Source organism: Ipomoea nil, unplaced genomic scaffold (assembly GCF_001879475.1).
Source record: "Ipomoea nil cultivar Tokyo-kokei standard unplaced genomic scaffold, Asagao_1.1 scaffold2805, whole genome shotgun sequence".
Classification (NCBI taxonomy): Eukaryota; Viridiplantae; Streptophyta; class Magnoliopsida; order Solanales; family Convolvulaceae; genus Ipomoea; species Ipomoea nil.
In genome coordinates this window covers 889030-916282 of record NW_017619233.1, presented here as the reverse complement: position 1 = coordinate 916282, position 27253 = coordinate 889030, and the positions used below count along the sequence as shown (strand labels likewise).

The 27253-nt window shown below is 37.1% G+C and overlaps 3 protein-coding genes across 3 annotated transcripts; 2 read left to right on the top strand and 1 right to left on the bottom strand.

The window, feature by feature from the left end:
• Nucleotides 1-1167: 1167 nt before the first annotated feature.
• On the bottom strand, nucleotides 1168-6005 carry LOC109158022 (WD repeat-containing protein 44-like). The gene is made up of 8 exons (XM_019305842.1): nucleotides 5568-6005; nucleotides 4293-5300; nucleotides 3402-3492; nucleotides 3160-3317; nucleotides 3008-3059; nucleotides 2818-2897; nucleotides 2622-2715; nucleotides 1168-1849 (listed from the first exon to the last, which is right to left on the bottom strand). Exons 1-8 carry the CDS (start codon nucleotides 6003-6005, stop codon nucleotides 1359-1361), a joined length of 2412 nt encoding a protein of 803 aa, XP_019161387.1. The 3' UTR covers nucleotides 1168-1358.
• Nucleotides 6006-12472: 6467 nt separating this feature from the next.
• On the top strand, nucleotides 12473-14737 carry LOC109158114 (tropinone reductase homolog). The gene is made up of 5 exons (XM_019305935.1): nucleotides 12473-12553; nucleotides 12705-12912; nucleotides 13044-13260; nucleotides 14185-14297; nucleotides 14424-14737. Exons 1-5 carry the CDS (start codon nucleotides 12489-12491, stop codon nucleotides 14592-14594), a joined length of 774 nt encoding a protein of 257 aa, XP_019161480.1. The 5' UTR covers nucleotides 12473-12488; the 3' UTR covers nucleotides 14595-14737.
• A 6603-nt stretch (nucleotides 14738-21340) lies between these two features.
• On the top strand, nucleotides 21341-22938 carry LOC109158113 (tropinone reductase homolog). Its single transcript, XM_019305934.1, has 5 exons — nucleotides 21341-21432; nucleotides 21584-21791; nucleotides 21924-22140; nucleotides 22456-22568; nucleotides 22667-22938. Exons 1-5 carry the CDS (start codon nucleotides 21368-21370, stop codon nucleotides 22835-22837), a joined length of 774 nt encoding a protein of 257 aa, XP_019161479.1. The 5' UTR covers nucleotides 21341-21367; the 3' UTR covers nucleotides 22838-22938.
• Nucleotides 22939-27253: the final 4315 nt, after the last annotated feature.

The window sequence follows — 27253 nt, the reverse complement described above, 5'->3', positions numbered from 1 at the left end:
GCATCAGTTCGAGAATTAAGGTGCATAAGTTCGAGAATTAAATGTGCATTAGTTCAGAGCTTAAGGTGCATAAGTTTGACACTTAAGATGCATAAGTTCAAGACACTTAAGATCATTTGCATCCATATCCACATTTTTTTTTTTAATTTTCCTTGGGGCCTCGAGGCTAGCTATGGGGCGGTCCTTGGGCGCCCGAGGCTGACCATTGAAGTCAGGCTTGAGGAGTTGGGGTTGACCTTGGAGGTTGGGGCTTTGAGGCCTACTTGGGTCCTCAAGGCCGATTAAGGGGTTGGGCCAGGTTGACTTGACCTGTATCCTCAGATCGGTTCGTTTCAGAACCGTCTCTAGTATATCCATCACATTGGATGAGGATTGTTCGCGTATGACAGAGGCCTTATGATTGATACTTTGGATGCCAAAGTGAGATTGGTGAGGACAACATAGGTGATGAACACCGTATCAATCTTAGGATCGAGTCTAATAAGCTAGTGATGGATTTAATTAACGCGGATGAGACCGAATCAATAAACCCGATAAAGAATGTGAATAGGAAACGGATAGCGTAATGGCAAAACGATGTCGTAAGGTCATGAAGACCATATATATTGTATTAAATAGTGAAAAATGAGCTATTACAATGCTTGATTAGGACAATAATGAAGAAAGTGTCTTAATTGGAGAAAGGAGGGGCTTTTATACAAACTACGGACCTCCTAACTGCCCGCCCAAATCGGAGGCCGGGAGCGGTTGTCCACCGCGTTGACCGCGCCTGGTCTGGAGACCGGGCAACATGGCCGAGGCCGCTGCCGAGACCTCATGCCAAGGCCTGCTGGCTGCTGCTGAGGCGGCCTGGGTTGTGCGGGGCTCAACCCCGGGGCCCCGGGTCTGCTTGAATCTCCCGGATTCCGTCTTCTCGGGTCAGCTTGACTCCACTCATAGTATATCCATCAGCTATATTGAATGTAGTAAGTGACATTGTATGAAATATATGTTTTACTTTAATTACAATTAATTGCATTCAAACACTGAAAAATGAGTGATTTAGGAAGAATGAGTGATTGTGATATATAATTATAAAATATTCTCGACTAGGGTGATTCACAAATATCAGAAGACAACATAATAGACAAATAATCCTAATTACAATAATTCACACACACATATATATTCACTATTCAGTGTCGTCCAATTACATATATACTGTGTATTGGACAACTTAGCATGTCCTAAGGAGTTACATTATATTCTCAAAATTGATATACACACAAATTCTACATACCTACATACAAAAGCATAGTTTTTCTAAACCTTCGAGAACAAAAAAGCAAAATCTATTGCAGAAATGCATTATATAGAAACTATGCAATGAATAGATTGGCCTGCCCCTTGACTTTGACAGGCAACCCAAAATTTTGATACACCCTTATCTCCCCCCCTGAACTTGCCGTCACAATCACCATCCCCCATGCCGTTGCCGCGGCAGCCTCAGACGACGGCGGACTCCAGGAAGTAGACCGATTATGAGACTGAGACGGGGAAGGCGATTCGCCGGGTGGATCTGCTGTATCTGTGGGTTGCGCTGATTCTTCTTCTTGTTGCTTCTTGGAAGGCGATGATGATGGCTGTTCATTATTCTTTGTGTCGTTGCCGGGCCATGAAATCGCCACCGAAACGTCTTTGCATGGGAAGTTTTCGTGGGATTGGACGCTAACGTATCTTGGTTTCCCTCCTACGTTCTTCACTTCTTCTCTCTTCCACACGTACACCTGAGAATCTTCACTTGCACACACCACGTACTTTCCATCTTGCCCGTAAGTAGCTGAAAATTGGCTGGTTGTGATTTTGAAACCTGTTGCAGATACCACATCAGATCATCACTCTCTGATCGGCCCGGTGGGACAGAGGTTGTGAGTAGATGTAAATCACGGTAACCCAGTAGCTCAACAGATCAGGCCGTCTCCAAACTCAGGTCCAAGAGAGCACGTGAGAGGATGTAAATCATGGTAATTTTGTGGCGGCAAACTTTTGTGTGGATTAGGGTCCAAAATATCGTCGCGAATATTATGTGTTAGAATAATGTATATTACGTATTAGAACACATACTTTATGTGTTTAGAATAATAAAACATTTTAGGTAACATAATGTACATTATGCCTTAGAATAATGTACATTATGAGATAAAAATGTATGTTGCAGCCGAGAGCGCGAAAAAATAAAATTAAGCAAAAGGATGTCGTTTTTGGATCGTGGTCCACACAACTATTTAGTGGCTCAACCGTGCCGCCCCACACTGACTCGACAGAGCATGTGAAAGGATGTAAATCAAGGTAACTCAGTGGCTCAGCAGACAAGGCCAAATGCCGTTGTGGCTTAGTAGACAAGGCCGCCCACCACATTCCCATCTGACAGAACATGTGAGAGTATGTAAATCATGGTAACTCAATGGTTAGAGGGTCAAATGCCAGTGTGCACAAGCGATCTGCCCACTTTAGACATAATCTCCGCAAAGTAGCTACTTGATCTCTTTTGTCAAATACTACCTACTGAACCAGTGAGTTAGGTGGCCCAATTTTCTGTCTTAGTAAAATGAAGCTTTGGGGATGGTATAGTACAGTAGTACCTTTATATTTTTGGGTGAAATTGGTTCCATCGTGGATACGGATGTAAGAATCGGCAGAGGTTATTAGCAGTTCCGCTGGATCTGTTCCATAAAACTGTGAAAGAAATGAATCTCAGTTTCCTGATAGGTGACAAATTAAAGTTGAGAATTATATTCTTTGTGCACTCTTTTAAAATACTAATAAATTAAAGAATACCTGAAAACCAGTGATCTTTTTATTCGGGGGTTTCTTCTTTGGTTCAACATCAAACTGATCTTCTTCTTCAAGTTTGCAATCTAAGGCATATATATATATATATGCATGCATGACAAGAGTTAAAAGATGAAGAGAGAAATCATTTTTGGTTGTAGAATCAGAGTCTGATAGCATATATATATATACATACCAGTGGTTTTATACACCCGACAGATGCCTTTTTGTAAACCAATTATGACAGCCTTCCACATGAAAACAGAAAAGAATGAATCATTTCTTGCTTAAAATTGTTAGTTGTGTTGAGAATGAAAGTGTGAGAGCTTATATATAATTGATGATTACCTCTCCATCAGGAGCATAGCAAAGGGCACTGACCATATCTTTCTGATCAATCCAGTCTACAACTTTTCGATCTGGCACGTTCCAAATCCGAACCTTTGCATCTAGTGATCCGCTGATGAAGTGGTCTTCATCTTTGGGATTGAACTGTACGCAAGTAACTGCAACACCACTTGTCAATTATTGTAATGCACAAACTAGCAATATCTGAATTTGGTTGCAATTTAATTTTGCTTCTCACCCACCATAGTCATTGTGTGCAAACATTTTCACACAGTTCTGGCCTTCTATGTTCCAAAGCCTAACGGTTTTGTCCATGGAAGAAGAAAGTAGGAACTGCAAGAAAGAAGATGTTTGTTACGATCAAACGCTTACTACTACGTTACTAATTGGACTTGGCCCTAGCTCCTATACCACTTGATAAGTCAAGTGTTTACCACTGTACCAAAAATTATAGCTAGTAGCGAATGCCTTCTTATACCACCATATTTTTGAAAGGCAGAATATTGGATTTAACCTTTCATGCCTCTGTCCAACAATTCTCTAACCACCTAGTGCTGGACTTGGCTGCCCAACAATATCATAGCCACCTAGTGTTGTACTTGGCCCTAGCTCCTATACCACTTGATAAATAAGTGTTTACCACTGTACCACAAGTTATAGCTAGAAGCGAATGCGCAACTTTAATTTCTTATACCACCACATTTTCGAAAAGGCAGAATGTTGAATTTTGCCCTTCAAGCCTCCGCCCAACAATTTTCTAGCCACCTATTGCTAGACTTAGCTGCCCAACAATCCCTTAACCACCTGGTGCTAGACTTGACCCTTCAGGTCTTCGTCCAACAATCTACCTAGTGCTGGACTTGGCTGCCCAACAATCCCTTAACCACTTGGCCTGGTGTTGAACTTGACCCTTCAGGTCTTCGTCCAACAATCTCCTAGCCACCTAGTGTTGGACTTGACCCTTCCAACAATCTCCTAACCACCTGGTACTGGACTTAGCTTTTCAGGCTTTCGTCCAATATTTCCTTAACCACTTGATATTAGACTTGGCCCTTCATCTGCCTCAACACAGCAACGTTGAGTACATGATATATGTCCACGGAGAAGATACAGTAAAGTGGAAGCTAGCTGACCTCAGATTTTGACCAAGACAGGTCCAAGACTTCATCCTGGTGGCCTGTGAGAGTGCATAATGGCCTCTCTGAGAAAGCAAACACAGAATCCGGCATGCTCACATATTCTGGAACAGAAGTGTCCTTCTTTTTAGTAGTGGGGGCCTTGGCCTTGCCTTGTTCGTCTTTAATAACCTCAACATCTTGAACTTCCCATATGTGAATCACTTTATCCTCCCCAGCACTTGCTAGGTAACGAGCATCCCCACTGAACTTAATGGTCCAAATGGAGCCCTCATGAGCCTGGATTTCCTGGCACATCTGCAGCCCTGTAAACTCCTTGAGGGTTTTCCCCTGCTGCTGCACTTTAATCCACTCCGACGAGGACTGCGGGTTCTTCGTCGGCTTGGGTTTCTGATCAGGAGGCACAGTGGGATCTGTGATCTTCAAACTCATCGAATGCGCCACGTCATTCGCCACATCCTTTATGTTCTTCATCAGAGCCACACTGGTTTTCTTGCTGTATCTCACACTCTTGCTGATATAAGAGTTCATCTTACTGTCTGGTCTCCCATGGGCTCTGTGCATTAGCTCCTTAACCATCCGGGAATACCCCACATGCTTCTCGAATTCCTCCATGGTTAACTGCTTCCCGGTCTGGAGATCACTCAGCTTGTTCCACATCCCCTTTTCGTTGCACTCTTTTACAATGAACTCTTTCCCTGTGTCCAGATTCTTTATCAAGAAAAAGGACCCTATACACTCATCTGTCATACTAGCGGTCTTGGTTCTTCTCTTTTTGCGTTTCTTTCGTTTAACGATCACTGGGCCGGTGAATTGTTTATTTCCTGTTCTGTAAGGTGTTAGCTCGGATACTGTTCTTATTAGACGGTGTTTTGATACCCCTGGGCCAAGCATTTCTTCTTTTCTCTTCTTGGTGTTTGCAGAGAAAGAATGTATATCGCCTTCTGATCTTGACCGGACCAGCATAAATGGGAAAGCCGCCGCCGCATCGTCTTCGTTCTCCTCCTCCTCCTCGGCCGCCGCTGTTTCCGCCGCTGCCGCGGCGGCGGCCTCCTCCTGCTTCTTGGGTTCCTTCTGCTCCTTCTGCTCCTCCTGCTCCTTCTTTTCCTCCTTTTTGATCTCTTGATTTTGGACAATTATGGGTTTTTGTGGGATAGGAGGAGTAGGGGGAGAAGCGCCTTTGACCTTGAACGTGCCTTTTCTGGATTCAAATTTTCTGCTCATCATTTTCCCAGGATCTGGGGGCTTTCTTGACATGGCTCTTGGGACGACCTTGAAGGATTCTTCTTTTTTCGACAACAACTTATCTTTCTTCCCCATTTCAGGGGGCTTTCTTGAAATAGCCCTTGCGAACTTGGAGCTCGTGACCTTGCTGAGAAGATCCCTGTTGCTCACCAACCCCATGCCTTGGTGAAGGCGTTTCCGCCGCTCCTTGATATCGCCGGGATCCGCCATCCACATGCTGTAATCTTCCATGATAGACGCAGATTTCTGGGCATAATGATTCTCCGCAATCGCAATGCTCGCACGGAAGCTGTTGGCGAATGCGGCCTCGGAGAGGGACAGGCGGCTATCCTCAAACTCATCGTCGCTGCTGCTGTCGTCGGAATCGAAACCCACTAAATCGATCGGGGGCTCGAAGAATTGATCGTCGTCGTCCAATCGTCCGATACTATTCCAGTTCAGCTTCACCGTCCTCTTCCGCTCCATTCTTGTTCATCAAACCATGCATGCATGCACAGGAACTTAGCATCAAAATGTTTTTTGGTTTTGGCTTTTTGGTGAATTTTTACTCCGGAGAGAAATGGCTGGGATGGTCAGAGAGAAGTGCATGGAATGGAAGGGAGAAAATTAAGGTAAAGGGACCATTTTTGTCAGAGTAAGGTGTACTTTAACCACAGTGCTTAATTATATTAAACCAATAATAATAAATAAAACAATATTAAATTCTCAAATATATATTATTAGAATATATCTAGGAGAACAACTCAAGAGGTAAGTTGAAAATATTTCTATTCCTTTGTTGAGAGTTCAAAATAGTTTCAAAGTATTTCTAAACATTTTCTCTATACCATTTGGAGATTAATTTCTTCATCTTCTACTTGAAAAAAGTTTTGATAAAAATGTCAAAATGATTTTTGAGTCAAGATTTTCAAAATAATTTTTTGAGTCAAGATTTTCAAAATAATATTGTCTCAAAATGAGTTTTCAATCCAATTGATTAAAATTAGAAGTGTTAAAACGTGCCAACCCCTCCAATATGGGTTGGCCCGTCACACCCATCACGTGCTATACAGTAAATATATATGGTCAATCCGTTTTAAGTTGTGTTAAATTTTTTAATTTAATCTGTCACAAATCGTCAGCCTACTTATTATTTAATGAATAATTATGTTTTAAAATGTAAATTTGTTTTGTATAATCCAAGATTTGAGCATCTAACCCTAAGTTAACAGTTAATACTTTTTTATGATCAAACACCTTAAACTTTTTAAACAATTTATTTAACTTATATTAAACAATAATATAATTTATAATTTTATATGTAATAATTGTATTTTGTAATTATAAGTTGTAAAGTTTATAAAATAAATATATCTTGTGTGTCCTACTACATTGTGCATCTAGGTTGCTCCATTTTTAGATAATGAAATTGCGTAAATTTGCATATGGAATAAATAATTTCTCAATTGGCCTATTAGCTCAGTTGGTTAGAGCATCGTGCTAATAACGCAAAGCGTGCAGTTAGAGCTGTCAAAATGAGCCAGTAAGGATGTGCTAAAAAGTCCGCTAAAATACGGACAGGCCAATCTGCCCATCCTTAGTTATAAAAAAGTTAAATTTTAGTCAAATTCAAAAAAATTTAAATTTAAATAAAAATTAATATGAAAAAGTTAATAAGTGTATACTAAAATAATTTGAATAGTTTAAACATATATTAATGCATTTGTAATTTGTTGAACACAATAATAACTAATATAGTAATAAGTCATAATAAATAATCAAATACATAATATGCGAATCTATAAGGCAATAACAAATAATTTATACAATGTACTACTTACTAATACATTTTTTCAATATAAATAAATAAATTAACATATATTTATATATAATTATATAAAATGATGTGTATATATATAAACTAATATTAGTAATATATACATACTAGGCAGGCTTGGCGGTCCCGCCGACCCGCAAAGCCCAATAGTTATGCTGTGCAATCGAATGCACCATGCGCATGGTGCATACGATGCAAAACGACGTCGTTTTGACTAAAAAACGCGCGTCTCACTTAAAAAAAAAATTCATGTTTGGTTCTCGGCAATAGCATTATTGTGGATATATAGTTATGAATTTATGGATATTTAGTTCATTCATTGTGGATATTTAGTTCATTCATTGTAGATATTTACTTCATTCATTCACTGTGGATATATAGTTATGAATTTCTGGATATATAGTTATGAATTTATGGATATATAGTTATGAATTTATGGATATTTAGTTCATTCATTGTGGATATTTAGTTCAATCATTGTGGATATTTAGTTCATTCATTCACTGTGGATATATAGTTATGAATTTGTGGATATATAGTTATGAATTTATAGATATATAGTTATGAATTTATGGATATATAAAAATACTATTGCCGGGAATCGAACCTGATTTCTTTTTTAAGTGGGACGCGCGTTTTTTAATCAAAACGACGTCGTTTTGCATCGTATGCACCATGCGCATGGTGCATTCGGTTGCACAACATAATTTGCGACCAAAGCCCGCCATTTTGAAAGGGGTAGGCAAAAATACTCGCCAAAATATGGGCCATAAAATTCAAAGACTGGGCAGGGCGGGACGGTCAAAGCCCGTTTTAACATGTTATCTACTTGACTCATGTTAATGCACACTTCCTTATGTGTATTGTTTTCCTTATGTGAATAATTGTTAGTCATGTGAGTTACGTCGATATATCTAGCTATATCTATCGATAATTCGATATACCCTATATACTACTTGTGTTACTCTCCTATGCTTATGTCTGATATTCATGTCTTGGAATGTGATTGGGAGTGTTGGTTTTACAGCTTTGGGTAGCCGCTCAGCGGGCCAACACTACCGTAAAATACTTAGGGTTTTTTTATCGAATGAATCAGCATAGCTAAGAGCGTAATGTGGTATTATTTCTCTAGGGTTTTGACCCTTTACATAGTGATCCCGTAGGGATATTTATACAAGAATGCAAGATTCCTACATGGAAAGTAGGGCTGACGTGGAGCCAGATCAGTTAGGGAATCTGGCTTCATTAATGCCATAAATACCTAAGTTAGCAAATGAAATTGCTTGTATTAAATGAGGAAAGAGATCTCGTGAAATCTGCTTGTAACCGCCTCTAGACAAGCACTCAATCGGGAACGCTATGACTGCCTGAGGAGATGACTCGAGGAGGGGTTACGACACTTAGGCAAGGACACACCGACTGCTGAGCCTGTTCGCCTAGCTGAGTCTTCCCAGGGTACTCGGTCGGGGACACACTGACTACTGAGTCTGGTCGCCCATCTGAATCCCTGGAGGGAATCCGGTCGGGGACACGCCGACTACCGAGACGGGTCACCCAATCGAGTCCTATGTGCGAACCCAGCCGAAGATACACCGACTACTGAGCCTAGTTGCTTTACCCGAGCCAGCCAACCTCCGTCCGGGTACGCGCCCGTTCGCTAGACGACTAGTTGCTGGGGATGACTGGTTACGATCTCCCAGGCGCTCTACACGACGAACGAGAATCGCGGGTGCCACCTTTCTCCCTAAATTGCCAAGTATCGTGCCGCGTTCGAACCGGACTGCCTTGCCTTATGCTCCAGACCGGGTATTCGATTTGGTGGTATCTTTCACCAGTCCCTTACTTTTTCAGGTATAGCCGATCGATGACTTGAAAAAGAAGAAAACATGTATTGAGGTAGCCCGACCGCCTTGCTGTCTTCAACCAAACAGGCCGGCCTGAGTGCCCGGTCGGGAGTCTATTCTCCTTCCGACTGACCCCACTCTTTCCGACTGGTTCTGTAACACCCCTAATTTTTAAAACTTTTAGGCTTATGAAATAAAGGCAATCTAACATTAATAATCCAAACAGAGCAGAGACTACACAATAAAAGTCGGGGTGCTATGCCACATCTAAGCTTGAGAACTTAGATGCACAAGCTAACTAACTAAACAGTACATAATCCAAGTTTAATATCCAAAATGCAAACCTAGGCACACATGCCATCTACCAAGACTAAGACTATCTAAGCTAAGTCCTCCCGTCCATCTAGCGCACTCCAAAGCTACTGATCTGTACCTGAAAAACATGTGGTGTAACAACCGTCAGCGAATAATGCTGAGTAACTCACTTCCACCCGTTGAGTACAATAAGTATAAGTATAGGAAATCATTTTGAGACTGAAATACATATATAATTCTAGACAACGCTAGCTCCTGTGCGTGGCTAGAATACAGAAGCCGTCAATGGCTGGCTTAAATGCGTAAAAGTGTATTGAAACTCGTAGTAATTTTCACCCCGAGTGGAGGGCGTAACTTGAATGTTAGTCACCGTGCCTAAGGTACTTTGGTAGACAAAATGCAAAAATTTGGGAAGGTCATCATAAGACTAATCTCACTTGCCAAAAAGGCTCTCAATACCTTTTTGACATCCGTACTAAGTTTTTTTGTACCCATCATCGATCCCCTGCCTTAGCTTTCTTTAACATCCAGTATGATGTGATTGATTTTGTACAGGGGATAGATCATTTGTCAAATTGTCTTTGACTAGGTCACATATGAATGTGCTGGTGCAGATGAAATCTTGACCACCTTGATTGTAAGAGCATCCACATTTGTTAATCAGGTTGTTGGATTGGTAATCATAAAATTTTAAGTTTGACTCTTAATGGGAGTGACCTTTTGATCTTTTTGATTTGAAACAGTCAAAGTACGGACAATCTACTAGACTGGTTTATGTCATTGTTGTCTTTTGCAAACTAAAGTCATACTAAAATCATAAGGCCAAATTTACCCAATAAGTAATAATTGAGAATTTTCTTTGTCATTGAATACATAATTTTAGCATATTGCACTAACAAATGGCCGGTGTGAAGTGGGGAAAAGTTTCCGAATAATGAAGACCATATAGAAAAATTGATGTCTAATTTTTGCGGTAAAGGATTGGCCACCAACCTCATGGGTGGGGATCAAACCACCAACCTCATGTTTAGGGGACAAGGTAATGAACCACCACACCAATCATGTTGGTTAAAAAAATTGATGTCTAATGAGGATAGGAAAAAAAGAAGATAGAATGTAATAAAATTCTCCAGAAGACTTTAAACACCACGTAAATAGAATTATATATTATGTATAAAATAACAATAAAAATAAAAAACTTCCTTAAAAGTTCAAGTGGAACAAGTGCAACAAATCAACATCTACCACCTTTATATTTGCGAATAACAAATTTTTAATTATGCAACGTCAATATAAGTAATACAGTATCTAAATATTAACTCATTGCGTTCTATTATATGCTCAAAAATTTCACTACTACTAAAACATGGCTCCTATTTTTTGTCTCTAAATAAACATGGCTCTTATTTTTAATAGAACGGCCCTAGTGGTAATTACTATCTAAATGTATGTACTCGTAAACTCACTGCTTATAATTACTCGTAAACTATATAAGTGAAATAAATCACACTAGAAGAACACGTGGATATTTTAGAAAATATAATACTAGGAATTACAGAATGTAACTCAACAGGATAGTTTAAGTGGCAAATGAGCTCTCTTGGTGGAGAGAATTTCGTAATAATTCAGATCCAATTCTCACAAGTGACGATTCCCTTTGGGTCAACTCCCGTGTCTTCCGGAGCAAACGGGGATTAGTCGGGTGGACCTGTACCATTAAACAGATAGAGAAAGACCCGGACCACCACGTGGTTTACACACACAAAAAAAAAAAAAAAGGAATTACGGAATGTGATTATTTTAACAAAACATTTGTTTACGTATACGTCTGTCTTACAGCCTCCTCTTTGGGAAAAGAGGAGAAGAGTCTTACAGACTTACGTATATGTCATTAATTACAACGACATTAAGCACAGATGGCAAAGAATGGTAACTTACTTCAACCGATTGACGAACAACCAAATTTGAATATATAAAACAGTTGGGCAGCCAAAGGTGAAATATACAAATATATAGGCAATTAAATTATATCGTGGATAAAGGTCCACTTTGCATGATAGATCATGATTCAAAACGACATTGTTTTATGTTAAGTGTCGATTAATAAATCAAATTTAATAACATTATATCTTTTACTATGTTAATAATATTTGTTTGTTCTATATATCCATAATCTAAACTTTAATGTTCATAACTACTAAATTAAATGTACATCATGTGTATTTTCATTCACTCTATAATAAGTTCAAAATGTTCTTTATATATGTTCATAAAAACAAAGCGTAATATACATAAACATTATATTACAAACGCATCATGTTTAATAAACTATGCTCATAATATTTGTCTATATATCTATAAAATTTTTTTAAATGGTACTGACTCTATTACATCCGTTCATATACTTTCTCAACCTACTGAGAACACAAAGAACTAATAACACCTCCACTAAGGCTCGAATTCACAACCTTTCAAATGGAAGTCAAACCCGGGTACCATTAAACCACATAATCTTGGTATATATCTATAAATAATTAAACATAAACATTAATGTACATCATATGTCTATAGTAGGTTCACAATATTCCTTCTATATTTTATAAATTACAATGGATAACACTTGTGTGAGACTGTCCCATGGGTCTCAATCCGTAAAACGGATTGTCAGGTCTTTAATTAATATGTCAGATCTTTAACCTCATTAATAAAGTTCCGACCTACCTCACGAATTGAGATCTCACACAAGTTTTTACTAATTACATATCATTAAACACAGATGTCAAGAGAATAGCAATAGTTTGGCCTGCCAGAGTTGAAATATAATATTAAGCTCACACTTTGCCGACCAAATTGGAATATAATATGCGTCTAACCAAAAGCCAGATGTATATATATATATATTGGTTACATAACATACATTTGTAAAGCAGTAAGAGCAAGCTAAGTGAGCAAACAATCTATCTAGAATCAGCAATGGCAGGAAGGTGGTCTCTTCAAGGAATGACTGCTCTTGTTACTGGTGGTACTCGTGGCCTTGGGTAATATAATATAGCTACCTCATTTCAACTTGTATACATATATAATATAGTTATTAATTAATCTTTTTCATATTAGATTTATCAGCTCAAAATGTGTGTAAAGAGTTGGGAAATGTAATATATTAATTCATCTTTTGTATTTCAATTTTAGGCACGCGATTGTGGAAGAATTTGCTAGTCTTGGTGCGGTTGTGTACACATGCGCGCGTAACCAGAAGGATCTTGATGAGTGCCTTAAAAGCTGGAAAGATAAGAGTTATTGTGTTTTTGGCTCTACTTGTGACGTATTACAGCCATCAGAACGTGAACATTTATTACAGTTGGTTTACAAACAGTTTGATGGGAAACTTAACATCTTAGTAAGCTAAACAAGCTCAAAAAAATTGAAAATTGATCGATTCTCATTTCACGTCGAAAAACATGTTACAACACAACTTTATTAATTTATGTCACGTTAAATATATTCTAATGTGAATTGTTTTTATGATAGGTAAACAATGTGGCTAAACTCATTACAAAAAATGCTTTAGATTATGACGCTCGAGATTTCTCTGATACGGTTGGGACAATGCTTGAGGCTTCATTCCACCTTAGCCAACTTGCACACCCATTATTGAAGGCCTCAGGAAATGGAAGCATTGTCTTCATATCTTCATGTGTTAGTTTGGTCTATGCACCTATTCATACTATCTATGCTGCATGCAAAGGTATATATATTAGTGCATACTTGTAGCTGGCCAGATCTAATTACAAGGGATTTATAAGCTTTTAATTATTAAATCTTTAAGGAAGCCCTAAAGTTAGTAACTGAATTTGTCACCACTTCTTTAAAAAATCAAAGGATTAGGCTCTGGTTGGTATAACTTATTTTAAACTACAAATAAGCTAAAAGTTATATTTGGTATAAAATGGAGAGCTCAAAATAATAGCTTATTTGAACTGCTATACGAAGAGCGTTTCAAAATAAGCTCCTAACTTTTTAATTTTTTTAAATGTTTATTAATTTATAAAAATGACACCATCTACCCTTTATTAATCAAAATCTTAATATCTTAATTTAATCTTGTCTTTTTACCCTTATTAGCTAATTCAACAATTAATTTTATCAAACACTTTAATTTCAATTAGTTAACTTATTAGCTACTAGCTTTTCAACTTTCGACTTTCAGCTAGGCGTGCTAAACAGAGCCTAAATCTGTACAATTAACTGTCACAACTCAGAGAAAGTGTACCACGGTCCACACTGTTGTGTGGACCATGACGGTCCAAAACGATGTCGTTGAATTTTATGAGTTAGAATACTGTACATTATGAATTAGAATAATGTACTTTATGTGTTAGAATAATGTATATTATGTGTTAGAATAATGTACATTATATTATAATAATGAAACTTCTGGAGTAAAATAATGTATATTATGAATTATAAACATGTATATTGCAACAAGTCGCGTAAAAAAATACTCAAAACGATGTCGTTTTTGAACCGTAATCTACACAGCTGTATGAACCGTAACTATTGAGAAAGTGCATTATCTATTTATTATTTATTTATTACATTTAATTTAAATGCGCTAAATATTTTTCTTTTAATTATTTTATTGATATTTTATTACTCTTCATTGTTAAAGGGGCCATTAATTCGCTAACCAATAACTTAGCTTGCGAATGGGCAAACGATAACATTCGCGTCAATGCTATAGCACCATGGGCCATAAGAACTACCCTCACTGAGGCCGCTAAAGTAAACATCATATCATTTTTCTTTTTGTTATTTCCTTAGCTTATTCTTCTTGTTTTAAAACTTGAATACTTAATTAATGGTCTATATATAATATAAACTAATTTATGATTTGGTTTGATCTTGAAGGAAGAAAATGGGGAATTACTTGAAACTTTGATCCGACGAACGCCACAACACCGGCTTGCAGAGCCCAGAGAAATTTCAGCTGCAGTAGCATTCCTTTGCTTCCCTGCAGCTTCTTTTGTCACTGGTCAAGTCATTTGTGTGGATGGTGGAGCAACAATCTATGGGCTTTGAATCAATGCAAAGTTATTATGGTTTAAATAAGTTGCAAGACATATGATATGATTGCTGGTTAAGTGGAGAAGATTTTATTGTACTTGTTTTGCGAATAATAATAGTTGTCTTGTAAGGAAATAATGTAATAAATAAAGATGTTATATTGTGATATATGACAATGTTTACATGAAAGAAAGAGTTCTTCTCCACAAGTTATTATGAAATGGTTGTTTTAATCCTTGTTGGACGTAGCAATTATTAAACTTTTTTGTGAGATTACAATATTACTAGCAAATGATGCCATTGACTAGGTCTGCATTGCATTGTGGAGTTTGGTTTAAAATAAAAAATTAGGGAATTTTTTTAAAAAATAAGAAATTGGAGAAAGAAAAAATAAAAAATAACGACAAACTTGTTTACTAAAATTAATTCTTTTTTTTTTTGAATTATTTTACTTATCTCCGTTCTTTCAGTTATGGATTCTCTTTTTTTTTTTGAAAGGTGGCCAATAAGGCATATATTAAAGGTACTCAGAAATAGAGTCTGGAGGGACATCGTCCGAATACATAATCGTAGAAGAATTAAATGCAGTAGCCGCTAGACTATGTGCTAAATAGTTCTCTGATCTAGGAATAAAATTAACTGAACAATAATCAAAAGAAATAATGCATGCTCTACAAGCATCAATGGCATAGCCAACGTAAGTCCGAACAGTGATAGCTTGATTTGTCAAATACTGTTGCAGGGTCAAACAATCCGTGAGTATGTGTACTGAGCGCTCTCCACGATTCCATAACCAAGACAAGGCTTCCTTACATGCTATTGCTTCAGCCATAAGCGGGGACAGACAATCTGACAAGGGTGCACTGAATGCCGATACATATCCCCCTTCCTCGTCGAACAAAACCGCGCCAACCGTAGCCCTTCCTGTAGCTGGCATGAATCCAGCATCGACATAGCATCTCCGTCTCGGCTCGGCAGGCTCGTTCCGTGCGCCCTCTTGGGCGATCCCCATAGCAGTCACGGCATTTGCCGTGTTGTAGTGCTGCTGCTGCCGTGTCACGGCAGTGGCAGTAGCACTGCTTTGTGCGGCAGCCCCTTGGTCCGTTTGTGGGTGGGTGTGGTGGACTCTTTGCCATGCAAGTGCGGTTGCTTCGGCCAAGGCTAACACTTTTCGTGGTCGCGGTAGACACGCATCCCATACCGCTCCGTTCCTGGCTCTCCAAATATGATATAATATTGCAGCTGCGTGAACAATTTGGTTAGTGTCTAAAATATTTAATAGCTCACTAAACCAAGTATGAAAAATATTTGTTGCTATCATGGGGATTGGAAGGTGAGATTGAGCCCAAATGGAACTTGCATAACCACATGTTACTAAAGCATGCATTGTGTCTTCATCCATTATTCCACACATAGCACATGTTGGTTGGATTTCCACCCTCTTTATAATCAAATTCGTTGTAGTAGGGAGGATACCACTCAAAGCCTTCCACAAGAATGTCTTCCATTTGGGGGGAACTTTTAATTTCCATAGGCGTAACCAATTATGCGTGCCTGTATTATCATCGAGATCTCCCACAACTGCTTTGTAGCCACTCTTAACAGTATAATTACCTCCCTGATCACCATGCCAATACCACATATCCTCATAGTCCGGTGATACTGGAATCCTTTTTATCCTAGCCACATCCGTAGGAATAAAAATATCTGCCAAAATATCCAGATCCCAGGTTTGTGTCTCATGATCAATTAATCCCAACACTGCTGCATTATTTAAATATGGGGGCTTATCAGTATGAACCATTGGGTCGTGTTCATCTTGTAACCATGGGTGGTCCCAGATGAGAGTTGTCTTTCCATTTCCAATTCAGTTATGGATTCTCTAGTTGAATAATTTTGAATTTTTTTTTCTTCTTTCTTTTGACAATGCTATTTAGGCAAGGCAAGATGAAGAAGAATAATAATACTAGTGGGGTGCATAACTTTCAATTTTTATGTGCATATTTTTTCTTCTTTGAGTGCATATTTTTTATTTTTCAAGTGCATATTTTTCCTTCAAATACTGTCCTGCATAACTTTGAACATGCGGGTGCATAACTTTAAACATTGAAGTGCATAACTTTGAACCTCAGTCCTCAGGAGCATAACTTTAAACCTTTAATTTGGTGCATACCTTTAACCCTTGAGGTGCGTAACTTTGAAGCTACAGGTGCATAACTTTAAACCTTGAGGTGCATATACTTTTGTGATGTAAAATAGATTATTCTAAGTCTGTAATATATTATTTGTAGTGTTAAGTGTTTCTTTAACCACCTCATCATGGTTGGTATAAACTTAATATTGTTGGTCCCGGTAGGGTTAGAGAGAGTCTAGAGGGGGGGTGAATAGACTCTAATCGATTCGTTTTCGACTTTTCTCCTTCTGGAGATACGCACAACGGAAATATTGTTTCAAGTTAATTTTTCTTTGCACTCTTTCGTGTTTATAAGGAAATGCGTTTGGTCGATATGATATGATATGCAAAGCACGAAAATAAAAGCGATAAGTAAAGAGATCAGAGAGAGAGAGACGGAGAGATTTTTATAGTGGTTCGACCAACTGTGCCTACTCCACTCTTCTTTCACAACTCGTGAAAGGGTTTGCACTATCACTCCTAGTACAAACTACTTCAAGATGGCTTCCTTGATCACTAAGCCGGACACCCACTTGAAAAGTTTTTCAACTCCTAGAATTTACTCCGCCTCTATCAACTACTCCCTGAGCTGAGATGTTGGAAAAGAGATTTGGTGTTTCTTCAACAGATTGAAGCTTGTCTTGATGTCTGGATAGATCTTCGCTTGATGAAAGAGCAAGACAGCTTCAGGTTTTGAAGTATAAAGAAAGATATGCCTTTGAAAAACTTCACAACTAACACTGGTTATGAAAAGCTAAGGAGATGGAACTGCTTTGAAATGCTTTTCTTAGATTGAGAAAGTGAGTTAACCAGCACCTTCTTCAATGGTGAAGAGAGGTATTTATAGGTGGAAAAATCCATCCGTTGGAGGGAGATGAAAATTTCAAACCTAATAACCAGTGTGTATTACTCAGTGGGCATTGGGCATTAAATGCACTTGTACTGTATAGCCGTTGGAGCCAAAGGCATTATGGCTTTTGTCCTTATTCTCTAACAAAAAGGTACAAATCTTTTAATGCTCATTGTCTTTAGTGAAAGTCATTCCTAGGACACTTTTTGTCCGAATGATTTGCCCATCTGAGTGATAGACAACATTCTCATTGTTTCCTTTAATGAGGGTTGTCTTTCTACAAGTCTGTCCTTGACTTGTTTGTTTAGAGACGAAAGATTGTCCTCATCTTTCGTCCTTTCTTCTTGAACGAAAGTTCCTTTTTGTCGAAGCAGTCCATCCGAGACTTGATTTAATCCTTCTTTCGTTTTGCAAGCATCTTTCGTTCATCTTCAAATCTTCATGTAGACCTATTCTACTAGTCTCGTGCATGATTTAACATTTCATGCCTATGTCATACGAGACTTTCTAATAAACGAGAAATATGGGTCTACATCCTAAGACAGTTTGGTATCATCAAAATCTAAATGCACTTGTTCCTAACAAATGCTAATGGAGCCCTTAAAAGATCCAGTGGCAGACCCAGAAAACTTTTTCAGTGGGGGCGAAACGCATTAAAACAAAAGAGATAGTTTGATAAAAAAAATAAAACACTTAAAAGTATAGCCATAAATATTGTTGAATGTGGACGAAAAATAGAACACATCAAAACTTTATAAAAAAAATATTCATAACGTACAAAATATGAAACATAATTAATTTGATAAAATAATTCGAATAAAAAATACATTATAAACACATCTCATTATTAATATAAAAGAAATATATATATATATATATATATATATATATATATATATATATATATATATATATATATATATATATATATCAAATGCGAAAGAGCTCTTACGTTAAAAAAAAAAAAAAAAAAAGATTAAGGCCCTATTTGGTAAAAAATTGGTCTATAGGTCAATTTTGGCTTATTTGACCATTATTAATTATTTTATTTAGTTAAAATATCAATATAAATGTTTGGTTAATTAGCTTTTTGCAACTCCAAAAGGTTAAAATTAAAAAAGCTACTCCAAGCAACTTTTCAATTAGCTAACAGCTATCAGCTAACAGTTAATTTACCAAACACTTTTCTACAATCAATTAATATTATCAACTATTTATACCATCTAATTAACACAATCAGCTAACAGCTAACAACCATTTTACCAAACAGGGCCTAAATCTTTGTCATTGATCTAGTCCAAATCACTGTCGAGAATGAAGATTTTTTTTTTTTTTGAAAAAAAAAAAACAAACAAACAAACAAACGTGGTGGCATTATGTTAATTTTGTGTAAGTTCATTTTTTTTTTTTTTTTTTGTCTTTGAGTGCATTATTTTCCTTCTTCGACTGCACATATTTTCTTCTTCAAGTGCATATTTTTTCTTCTTCGAGTGCATAGTTTCTGTTCGAGTTCATAAGAGGATTGTAAAATCATTGTGAAGCATAACTCTAAATCACCCTTCTTAGGCCAAGTAGTGAGCCCATGTTTTGAGATTCTGACGTAGAAGAAGTACTCGACGAACATGCCGGAGTGTATTGTTGCTTAATTTTCTCGTTGCAGTGGTAGGATCGCATGGCTTTTCGTACCGGTCCCACAAACAGCGTCAGTGTTTGTTTTCAGACTCTAGAACGATTTACCGGAGGTCCAACATAACCGGTCAAATGAGAATAATATACAAAAAAATAAATAAACAAGACCATAATTTTAACGTGAAAACCGAAAGGTAAAAATTACGGGCCTTTTTAGATCGTGTCAGGCCAAGAATTCACTATTTTTGTAGGTGATTTGTACAATGCTATATAAGAATGAAGGTGTCTCTCTCTCTAATGCTGGAGCCCTCTCGTGAAGATGAAAAATGGAGCCCCCTCCCTCTCGTTCCTCCTCTATCCTTGTAGCTACAGAAAGCTAGATAGTGGGTAAGGGGTATTCAATGGAATAGGGTTTTTGTTAGGATTTAATGGGTATTTTAAGAGGTAATAAATTAGTGGTTAGTGAGTTTTTTTTTTTTTATTACAAAGGAAGGGGATACCCATACAAACTACACCTACAATGAGATTCAAAATCTAGACCTCCCACATAGGAGAGTAATCTGATACCAGTGGACCACAAGCCACTTGATGGGTTTTAATGGGTGATAAAAACAGTTGTTTACGTATACGTCTGTCTTAATCATTAATTACAACGACATTAAGCACAGATGGCAAAGAATGGTAACTTACTTTTGACGAACAACCAAATTTGAATATATAAAATAGTTGGGCAGCCAAAGGTGAAATATACATGTAGGCAAATTATGGCAATTTATACCCTACACCACGGCGCGCGTTGCAATATGCGCCCAGATGCAAAACGACTTTGTTTTAATTTTTTTTTTTTTTTGAAATTTCCCGCCCCAGTGAATGGCAGTAGTTTTTTCTTAAAAAAAAAAAAACCCCGCTGTTCAAGAATGTACATAATGTTATACTAGAATACACATAATTGTATACATGAATGTACATAATTATATAACAAAATATACATACTCTTTTTAAAAGATAATACATATAATCTAACATAATACATAATAAACATAAACTTTTAACATAATACACATCAACTATTAACATAATACATACAAATTTTCTGATTCGGATGTACATAATTGTATAAAAAGAATGTACATATTTGTATAAAAAATGTACATAACTGTATGAACCAATACACATAACTGTATGAACAAATACACATAACAGTGTGAACAAATACACATAATCTCAGTAACTTCCTACCGCGCCTCCCAAAACGACCCCAAAACGACGTCGTTTTGGGAGGCGGGCGGCGCACAGTGCTATGTGCGCCGTGGTGTAGGGTATAACGATTGGCAAATTATATCGTGGATAAAGATCCACTTTGTATGATAGATTATGATCCAAAACGACATTATTTTATGTCAAGTGTCAATTAATAAATTAAATTTAACAACATTATATCGTTTGCTATGTTAATAATATTTGTTCTATATATCTATAACTTAAATTTTAATGTCTATAAATAGTTGTCTTGTAATAAGGAAATAATGAAATAAATAAAGATGTTACATTGTGATATGACAATGTTTACATAAGGAAAAATGAAATAAATAAAGATGTTACATTGTCATAATTTTATTTCTATATGTTCATTAAACAAAATTTAATGTACATATGCATTACACTAAAGTAATGATTTTATGTACCTATAGATATATTTTCAAAAGTAATATTAAAAAAATATATAAATATGTGTTATTTAAAATATCTCAATTATGACTTTTTGATTATATTTTTTTTTTGGACATTAATTTTATTTGTACAAAAAGAAAACGGATGTCGTTTCTTTTCATTAAACAAAACGGTATCGTTTTAATGCGCAGTGCACGATATAATTTGCCCTAACACGCATACATCTTTACAACTGAATTTTTTTAGAAAGTAGATATCATTAAACAGATGGCAATAGAATAGTACAGTAATACGTACATTGCCAACCAAATTGGAATATAATATGCGTCTAACCAAAAGCCAGATGTATATATATATATATATATATATATATATATATATATATATATATATATATTGGTTACATAACATACATTTGTAAAGCAGTAAGAGCAAGCTAAGTGAGCAAACAATATAGAATCAGCAATGGCAGGAAGGTGGTCTCTTCAAGGCATGACTGCTCTTGTTACTGGTGGTACTCGTGGCCTTGGGTAATATAATATAGCTACCTCATTTCAACTTGTATACATATATAATATAGTTATTAATTAATCTTTTTCATATTAGATTTATCAGCTCAAAATGTGTGTAAAGAGTTGGGAAATGTAATATATTAATTCATCTTTTGTATTTCAATTTTAGGCATGCGATTGTGGAAGAATTTGCTAGTCTTGGTGCGGTTGTGTACACATGCGCGCGTAACCAGAAGGATCTTGATGAGTGCCTTAAAAGCTGGAAAGATAAGGGTTATTGCGTTTTTGGCTCTACTTGTGACGTATTACAGCCATTAGAACGTGAACATTTATTACAGTTGGTTTACAAACAGTTTGATGGGAAACTTAACATCTTAGTAAGCTAAACAAGCTCAAAAAAATTGAAAATTGATCGATTTCTCATTTCACGTCGAAAAACATGTTACAACACAACTTTATTAATTTATGTCACGTTAAATATATTCTAATGTGAATTGTTTTTATGATAGGTAAACAATGTGGCTAAACTCATTACAAAAAATGCTTTAGATTATGACGCTCGAGATTTCTCTGATACGGTTGGGACAATCCTTGAGGCTTCATTCCACCTTAGCCAACTTGCACACCCATTATTGAAGGCCTCAGGGAATGGAAGCATTGTCTTCATCTCTTCATTTCTTAGTTTGGTCTATGCACCTGTTCATGCTATCTATGCTGCATCCAAAGGTATATTAGTGCATACTAGTATACTTATACTTTTTTTTTTTTTAATGTCCATTTACACTTATCAGCTAATTCAACAATTAATTTTACCAAACACTTTAATTTCAATTAGTTAACTTATTAGCTACTAAGTTTTCAACTTTCCAATTTTAACTATCTTTTCAGCTAGGGGTACCAAAACGAGCCTAAATCTATACAATTAACTGTCACAAGTTAGAGAAAGTGTCGTTATCGATTTATTTATTTTTATTGCATTTAATTGCACTAAATGTTTTTCTTTTAATTTTATTGATATCTTATTATTCTTCATTGTTGAAGGGGCCATTAATTCGCTAACCAAAAACTTAGCTTGCGAATGGGCAAACGATAACATTCGCGTCAATGCAATAGCACCATGGGCCATGAGAACTAGCCTCACTGAGGCGGCTAAAGTAAACGTCATTCTTATCATTTCGTTTATGTACTTGAATACTTAATTAATGGTATATATATAATATAAATTAATTTATCATTTCGTTTGATCTTGAAGGAAGAACATGGGGAATTAGTTGAAAGTGTGATCCGACGAACGCCGCAACATCGGCTTGCAGAGCCGGAAGAAATTTCAGCGGCAGTAGCATTCCTTTGCTTCCCTGCAGCTTCTTTTGTCACTGGTCAAGTCATTTGTGTGGATGGTGGAACAACAGTCTATGGTCTCTGAACCGAAGGAAATTTATGGTTTAATTAAGTTGCAAGATATATGATTACTGGTTAAGTGGGGAATATTTTCTTGTACTTGTTTTGCGAATAATAATAGTTGTCTTGTAATAAGGAAATAATGAAATAAATAAAGATGTTACATTGTGATATGACAATGTTTACATGAGAAAAAAAAAAAAAAGTACTATTAGGCTGTTTATAGAAACCCGAAAAATGATTTTTCGGGTTAATTTCTAATGTTTGGTAAGGGGAAAAATGATGGTCAACAGAAATTGATTTCCGGCCAAAGGGAAAACAATCCCATTTTTTGGAAAGTGACATCCCTTTTTTGGGAGAAGTCATTTTCTGGAAAACTCAAAGCAACTTTTTTTCAGTTCTCCATCTTCTTCGTTGGTTTCTGTTGGGAAGCAAAAATCTGGTTCACGACGGAAACCAGATTAATTGGTTTAGGCCGAAAATCAGTTATCTGATTTCCAGCAGAAACCAGATTAACTAGTTTCCCAACGGAAACCATTTACTAGTTTTCGTTAGAAACCAGAAGTTTTTCTGGTTTCCTGCTTCAGAAACTAGTTTTTTTAAAAAAAAAAAAAAAATGAAACCATTGCTCGTTTTTTAACTAGTGTCCCTATCACAACTTCAGGCAAAAGGAAACTACTCTGAGAGACGAAATCTGTGATTCTAATGATGATATTGTTATCCTAACTTCATCTACTCCAAATAAATTTTGAAATTATTAATTTATTTTATTAATTCCAACAAGTGAGTGTGTATAATATAAATTGCTTACGAAGAACTTTTTTTGGCCTACAAAGTTGTATTAAAACAACCAAGGGCCTTGTATTGAAGCATTGAAGTATGGCAAGATATATGGATCGGACCTTTTCCACGTATTCGTACTATTACGACTCTACATATTCGTACTATTACGACTCTACATGTGCCTGTTCTATGTAACTCTTCATATGTACATAATGAGTTAATACCACCTATAGTCCTCCGAGTATAGTGGTTTTGTCACGTTTAGTCTCAAATTTTCAAATTACTATCTATGGTCCTTCGACTTTCAAATTGTTACCATCCGTGGTCCAAGTTAACCACTCATGGTCCTTCCACTATAAAATTTTAACCACCCATGGTCCTTCCAAGAAGACTGTGGCTTGTTAAATTTTAAAAGTTGAAGGACCATGAGTGGTTAACTAGGACTACGGATGGTAACAATTAAAAAATTGAAGGACCATGAGTGGTAATTTGAAAGTTTAGGACTAAACGTGGCAAAATCACTATACTCGGAGGACCCTAGATGGTATTAGCTCTGTACATAATTGTTGTATCCCGTGACTTTTTGGATTATTTCAGAATATACAGTTTTTATATATTTAGTATCAGTAAGTCATGATTTCTCTCATGGTACGTTGCTCAATCTTCTGCTCAGGATGATAACGATATATTCTGAAATAATCCATAAGAGTCACATGATACAACGTAACATTATATAGAATAGAACAAGGACAGTAGCTTAGGAGTGTGCATTCAAACGGTTCGGACGGATTGGGTGACGGTTAGGCTCATCCGATCAGATTTCGAATATGTATTTTGACTACCCTATTCGTTTAAAATTGTTGACTTATCCGGTCGGTTATATCATTGTTCGGTTTGGTTCGGATCGGTCGGATATCCGACATTATTTCGGTTATTAACAATTGTTGAAATCAAATAAAAAATTCATAAATTAAAATCAAAAGCACAATTATAAGTAACTGAAAGTCCGAAATATTGAATAAATAAGTAAATAATTAATAGAATGATAGTGTAATAGACTAATATACCTGTAATACTAAGTTACTAAGTTAGTAATTAGTATTACTAAGTAGTCTATTAACTAACATTAACAGCACGTTTGGTTCACGGAATGAATTTTGAGGTAATAGGAATGCTATTCCATAAGGAATGGAATAGGCAAGGAATAGAATAGGAATTGTATTCTATTGTTTGGTTCGCAGAAGGAATAGACTTTAGAAATTATATTACAGTGTTTGGTTGATTTAAGGAATAGAAATGAATATGTTTTAAAAGACATAAATACCCTTATAAAAATATGTGATGGTGGCGATGGTGGTGGTGGTGGCGGCGGTGGTGGTGGCGATGATGGTGGTGGTGGTGGTGGTGGTGGTGCTGGGGTGGTAGTGGTGGTGGTGGTGGTGGTGGTGGTGGTGCTGGGGTGGTAATGGTGGTGGTGGTGGTGGCAGTGGTGGGGGCGACGGTGGTGGTGGTGACGGTGGTGGTGGTGGTGGTGGCGGTGGCAATGGTGGGGGCGACGGTGGTGGTGGTGACGGTTGTGGCAGTGGTGGTGGGGACGGCGACGGTAGTGGTGGTGGTGGCGGTGGCAGTGGTGGGGGCGACGGTGGTGGTGGTGACGGTTGTGGCAGTGGTGGTGGGGGCGGCGACGGTTGTGGCAGTGGTGGTGGTGGCGGCGGTGGTGCTGCTGGGTGGTGGTTCTGGTGGCGGTGGTGGTGGTGGCGATGGTGGTGATGGTGGTAGTGGTAGTGGCAGTGGCGGTGGCGGTGGCAGCGGTGGGGGCGGCGGTGGTGGTGGGGGCGGCGACGGTTGTGGCGATGGTGTTGGTGGCGGCGGCGGTGATGGTGGTGGTGGCGGCGGCGATGGTGGTGGTGGTGGTGGCGGCAGCAGCGGCGGTGATGGTGGTGGTGGCGACGACGGTGGTGAAATAGGATAAATTTATATATAGGATAAAAAAAATTAGGTTAAAGAAAGGGGTAAAAAAGAAAATAGATTCTAAAATCTATTCCTGAGCGTTCAGTAATAGGCTAATACCAGGGGGGCCCTAGTAATAGCTATTACCTTATTTGAGGTAATAGGCTATTACCAGGAATATTATTCCTGGTAATAGAAATGGTTACCAAACAAAGGAATAGGCCTATTACTGGGAATGCTATGCCATTCCCGGCCTATTCCGTGAACCAAACGGGCCATAAGAGTCTTAACTCTTAAGTAGTTAAGTGTCTAAGACTCCAAAAAAACTACAGAAGTACATACTAGCTAGTGCCTAGTATACTACATACAAATTTACATATTACATACACAACTGTTTAAACTTTAAACTGAAGCACCACAAATACAAATTCACCCAAAATCAGCAACTCAGCAACTCCTAGACTTTTAGAATTCAGACAATTAGACCTATTCTTCTTCCTGTGAATTGTGGTAAGTTAGTGTAAATAATTAGTACACAAGCAAGTAAGCAAGTAAAGCAACTAAGCAAGCATTAGAAAATGAAAAACAGAGAAGGGATTATATAAATTTTGGCTCAGTAAGCATTTTTTCCATATCATTTGGATTAAGGGCCTATTGCTTCAATATACCTTAAGTATAGAGCAACTGGCCAACTTAATCCTTTCCTTTTCAGATTAAAGGTGGAAGCTTCATCATTGCCAAACTTGCCAACTTAAAGTGAACAGAGAATAAAATAGTTCATACATTACCAAATGCCCAAGGTACTTGAGGCAGCAACTTAGTACAAGTTACCAAGCCTTCATACTTACAGAGTTTGAGACTTACAGATGTCCAGTGTAATTGAGTCAAACACAGTGGGCTCAAAAAATAGCAAGTGAGATTAGATTGCAATTTAGTTAAACAGTCAAATAATGTAAAAGATTGCAATAAAATCAAGTAAGTAAATCAAGTAATGTAAATAATAACATTACAGGAATTGTAGCAAGTGTAGAACCAAGAGACCTCCCACTTCCACCATCACCACTTAACTCTGCAAAATAAACAACAAAAGTTAAGTGTATTAACAATTTAAGCAATTTAAAATATAAGTATAAAGGATTATAAAGTTAAAACTAAAAAGTCATACCTTTTTCAAACCTCTCCAACTCTTCCAGATTCTCCTCAATACATAAAGGAGTATTTTGCATTCTAAGCCAATCTTGTGTACACACCAATGCTTCCACAATTTTTGGAGTTAAAGAACTCCTAAAAGGATCCAATACTCTTCCAGAAGTACTGAAGGCAGATTCTGAGGCTACAGTGGAGATTGGAATGGCTAGGACATCCCTAGCAAGCTTAGACAGAACTGGAAACCTAGCAGAGTTGATCTTCCACCATCCAAGTATATCAAAAGATTCTTGATAAGTGCATAATTGTTCATATTTAAACCCCATGTTTACCCCATATTTAACCTTGTTTTGTTTATGAAGTGTCACAATGTTGTTCAAAATGATCTTTATTTTGCTCATTTGATCCATTATGCACAATTCATTATCTTTGAGTATAAATGAAGGATTTTAGATCATGTTGGATGCAGTTGGAGTCAAGGGGAGCCAAGGTGAAGCTAAGGAGATGGATGCAACATTTCCAAAGGAGCCAAAGAGTGATGTTTTCAATGGTGTTGATCATA

Excerpts from the sequence above, each read along its gene's own strand:
- LOC109158022 (XM_019305842.1), bottom strand. The coding sequence starts at position 6,005 with ATGGAGCGGAAGAGGACGGTGAAGCTGAACTGGAATAGTATCGGACGA. Across the intron at positions 2,898-3,007 it reads TCGGGTGTATAAAACCACTG|ATTGCAAACTTGAAGAAGAA; the intron begins GTATGTATATAT and ends TATATGCCTTAG. Across the intron at positions 1,850-2,621 it reads TTTCACCCAAAAATATAAAG|GTTTCAAAATCACAACCAGC; the intron begins GTACTACTGTAC and ends TATCTGCAACAG.
- LOC109158114 (XM_019305935.1), top strand. The coding sequence starts at position 12,489 with ATGGCAGGAAGGTGGTCTCTTCAAGGAATGACTGCTCTTGTTACTGGT. Across the intron at positions 12,554-12,704 it reads GGTGGTACTCGTGGCCTTGG|GCACGCGATTGTGGAAGAAT; the intron begins GTAATATAATAT and ends TTTCAATTTTAG. Across the intron at positions 13,261-14,184 it reads TATCTATGCTGCATGCAAAG|GGGCCATTAATTCGCTAACC; the intron begins GTATATATATTA and ends TCATTGTTAAAG.
- LOC109158113 (XM_019305934.1), top strand. The coding sequence starts at position 21,368 with ATGGCAGGAAGGTGGTCTCTTCAAGGCATGACTGCTCTTGTTACTGGT. Across the intron at positions 21,792-21,923 it reads ATGGGAAACTTAACATCTTA|GTAAACAATGTGGCTAAACT; the intron begins GTAAGCTAAACA and ends TTTTTATGATAG. Across the intron at positions 22,141-22,455 it reads TATCTATGCTGCATCCAAAG|GGGCCATTAATTCGCTAACC; the intron begins GTATATTAGTGC and ends TCATTGTTGAAG.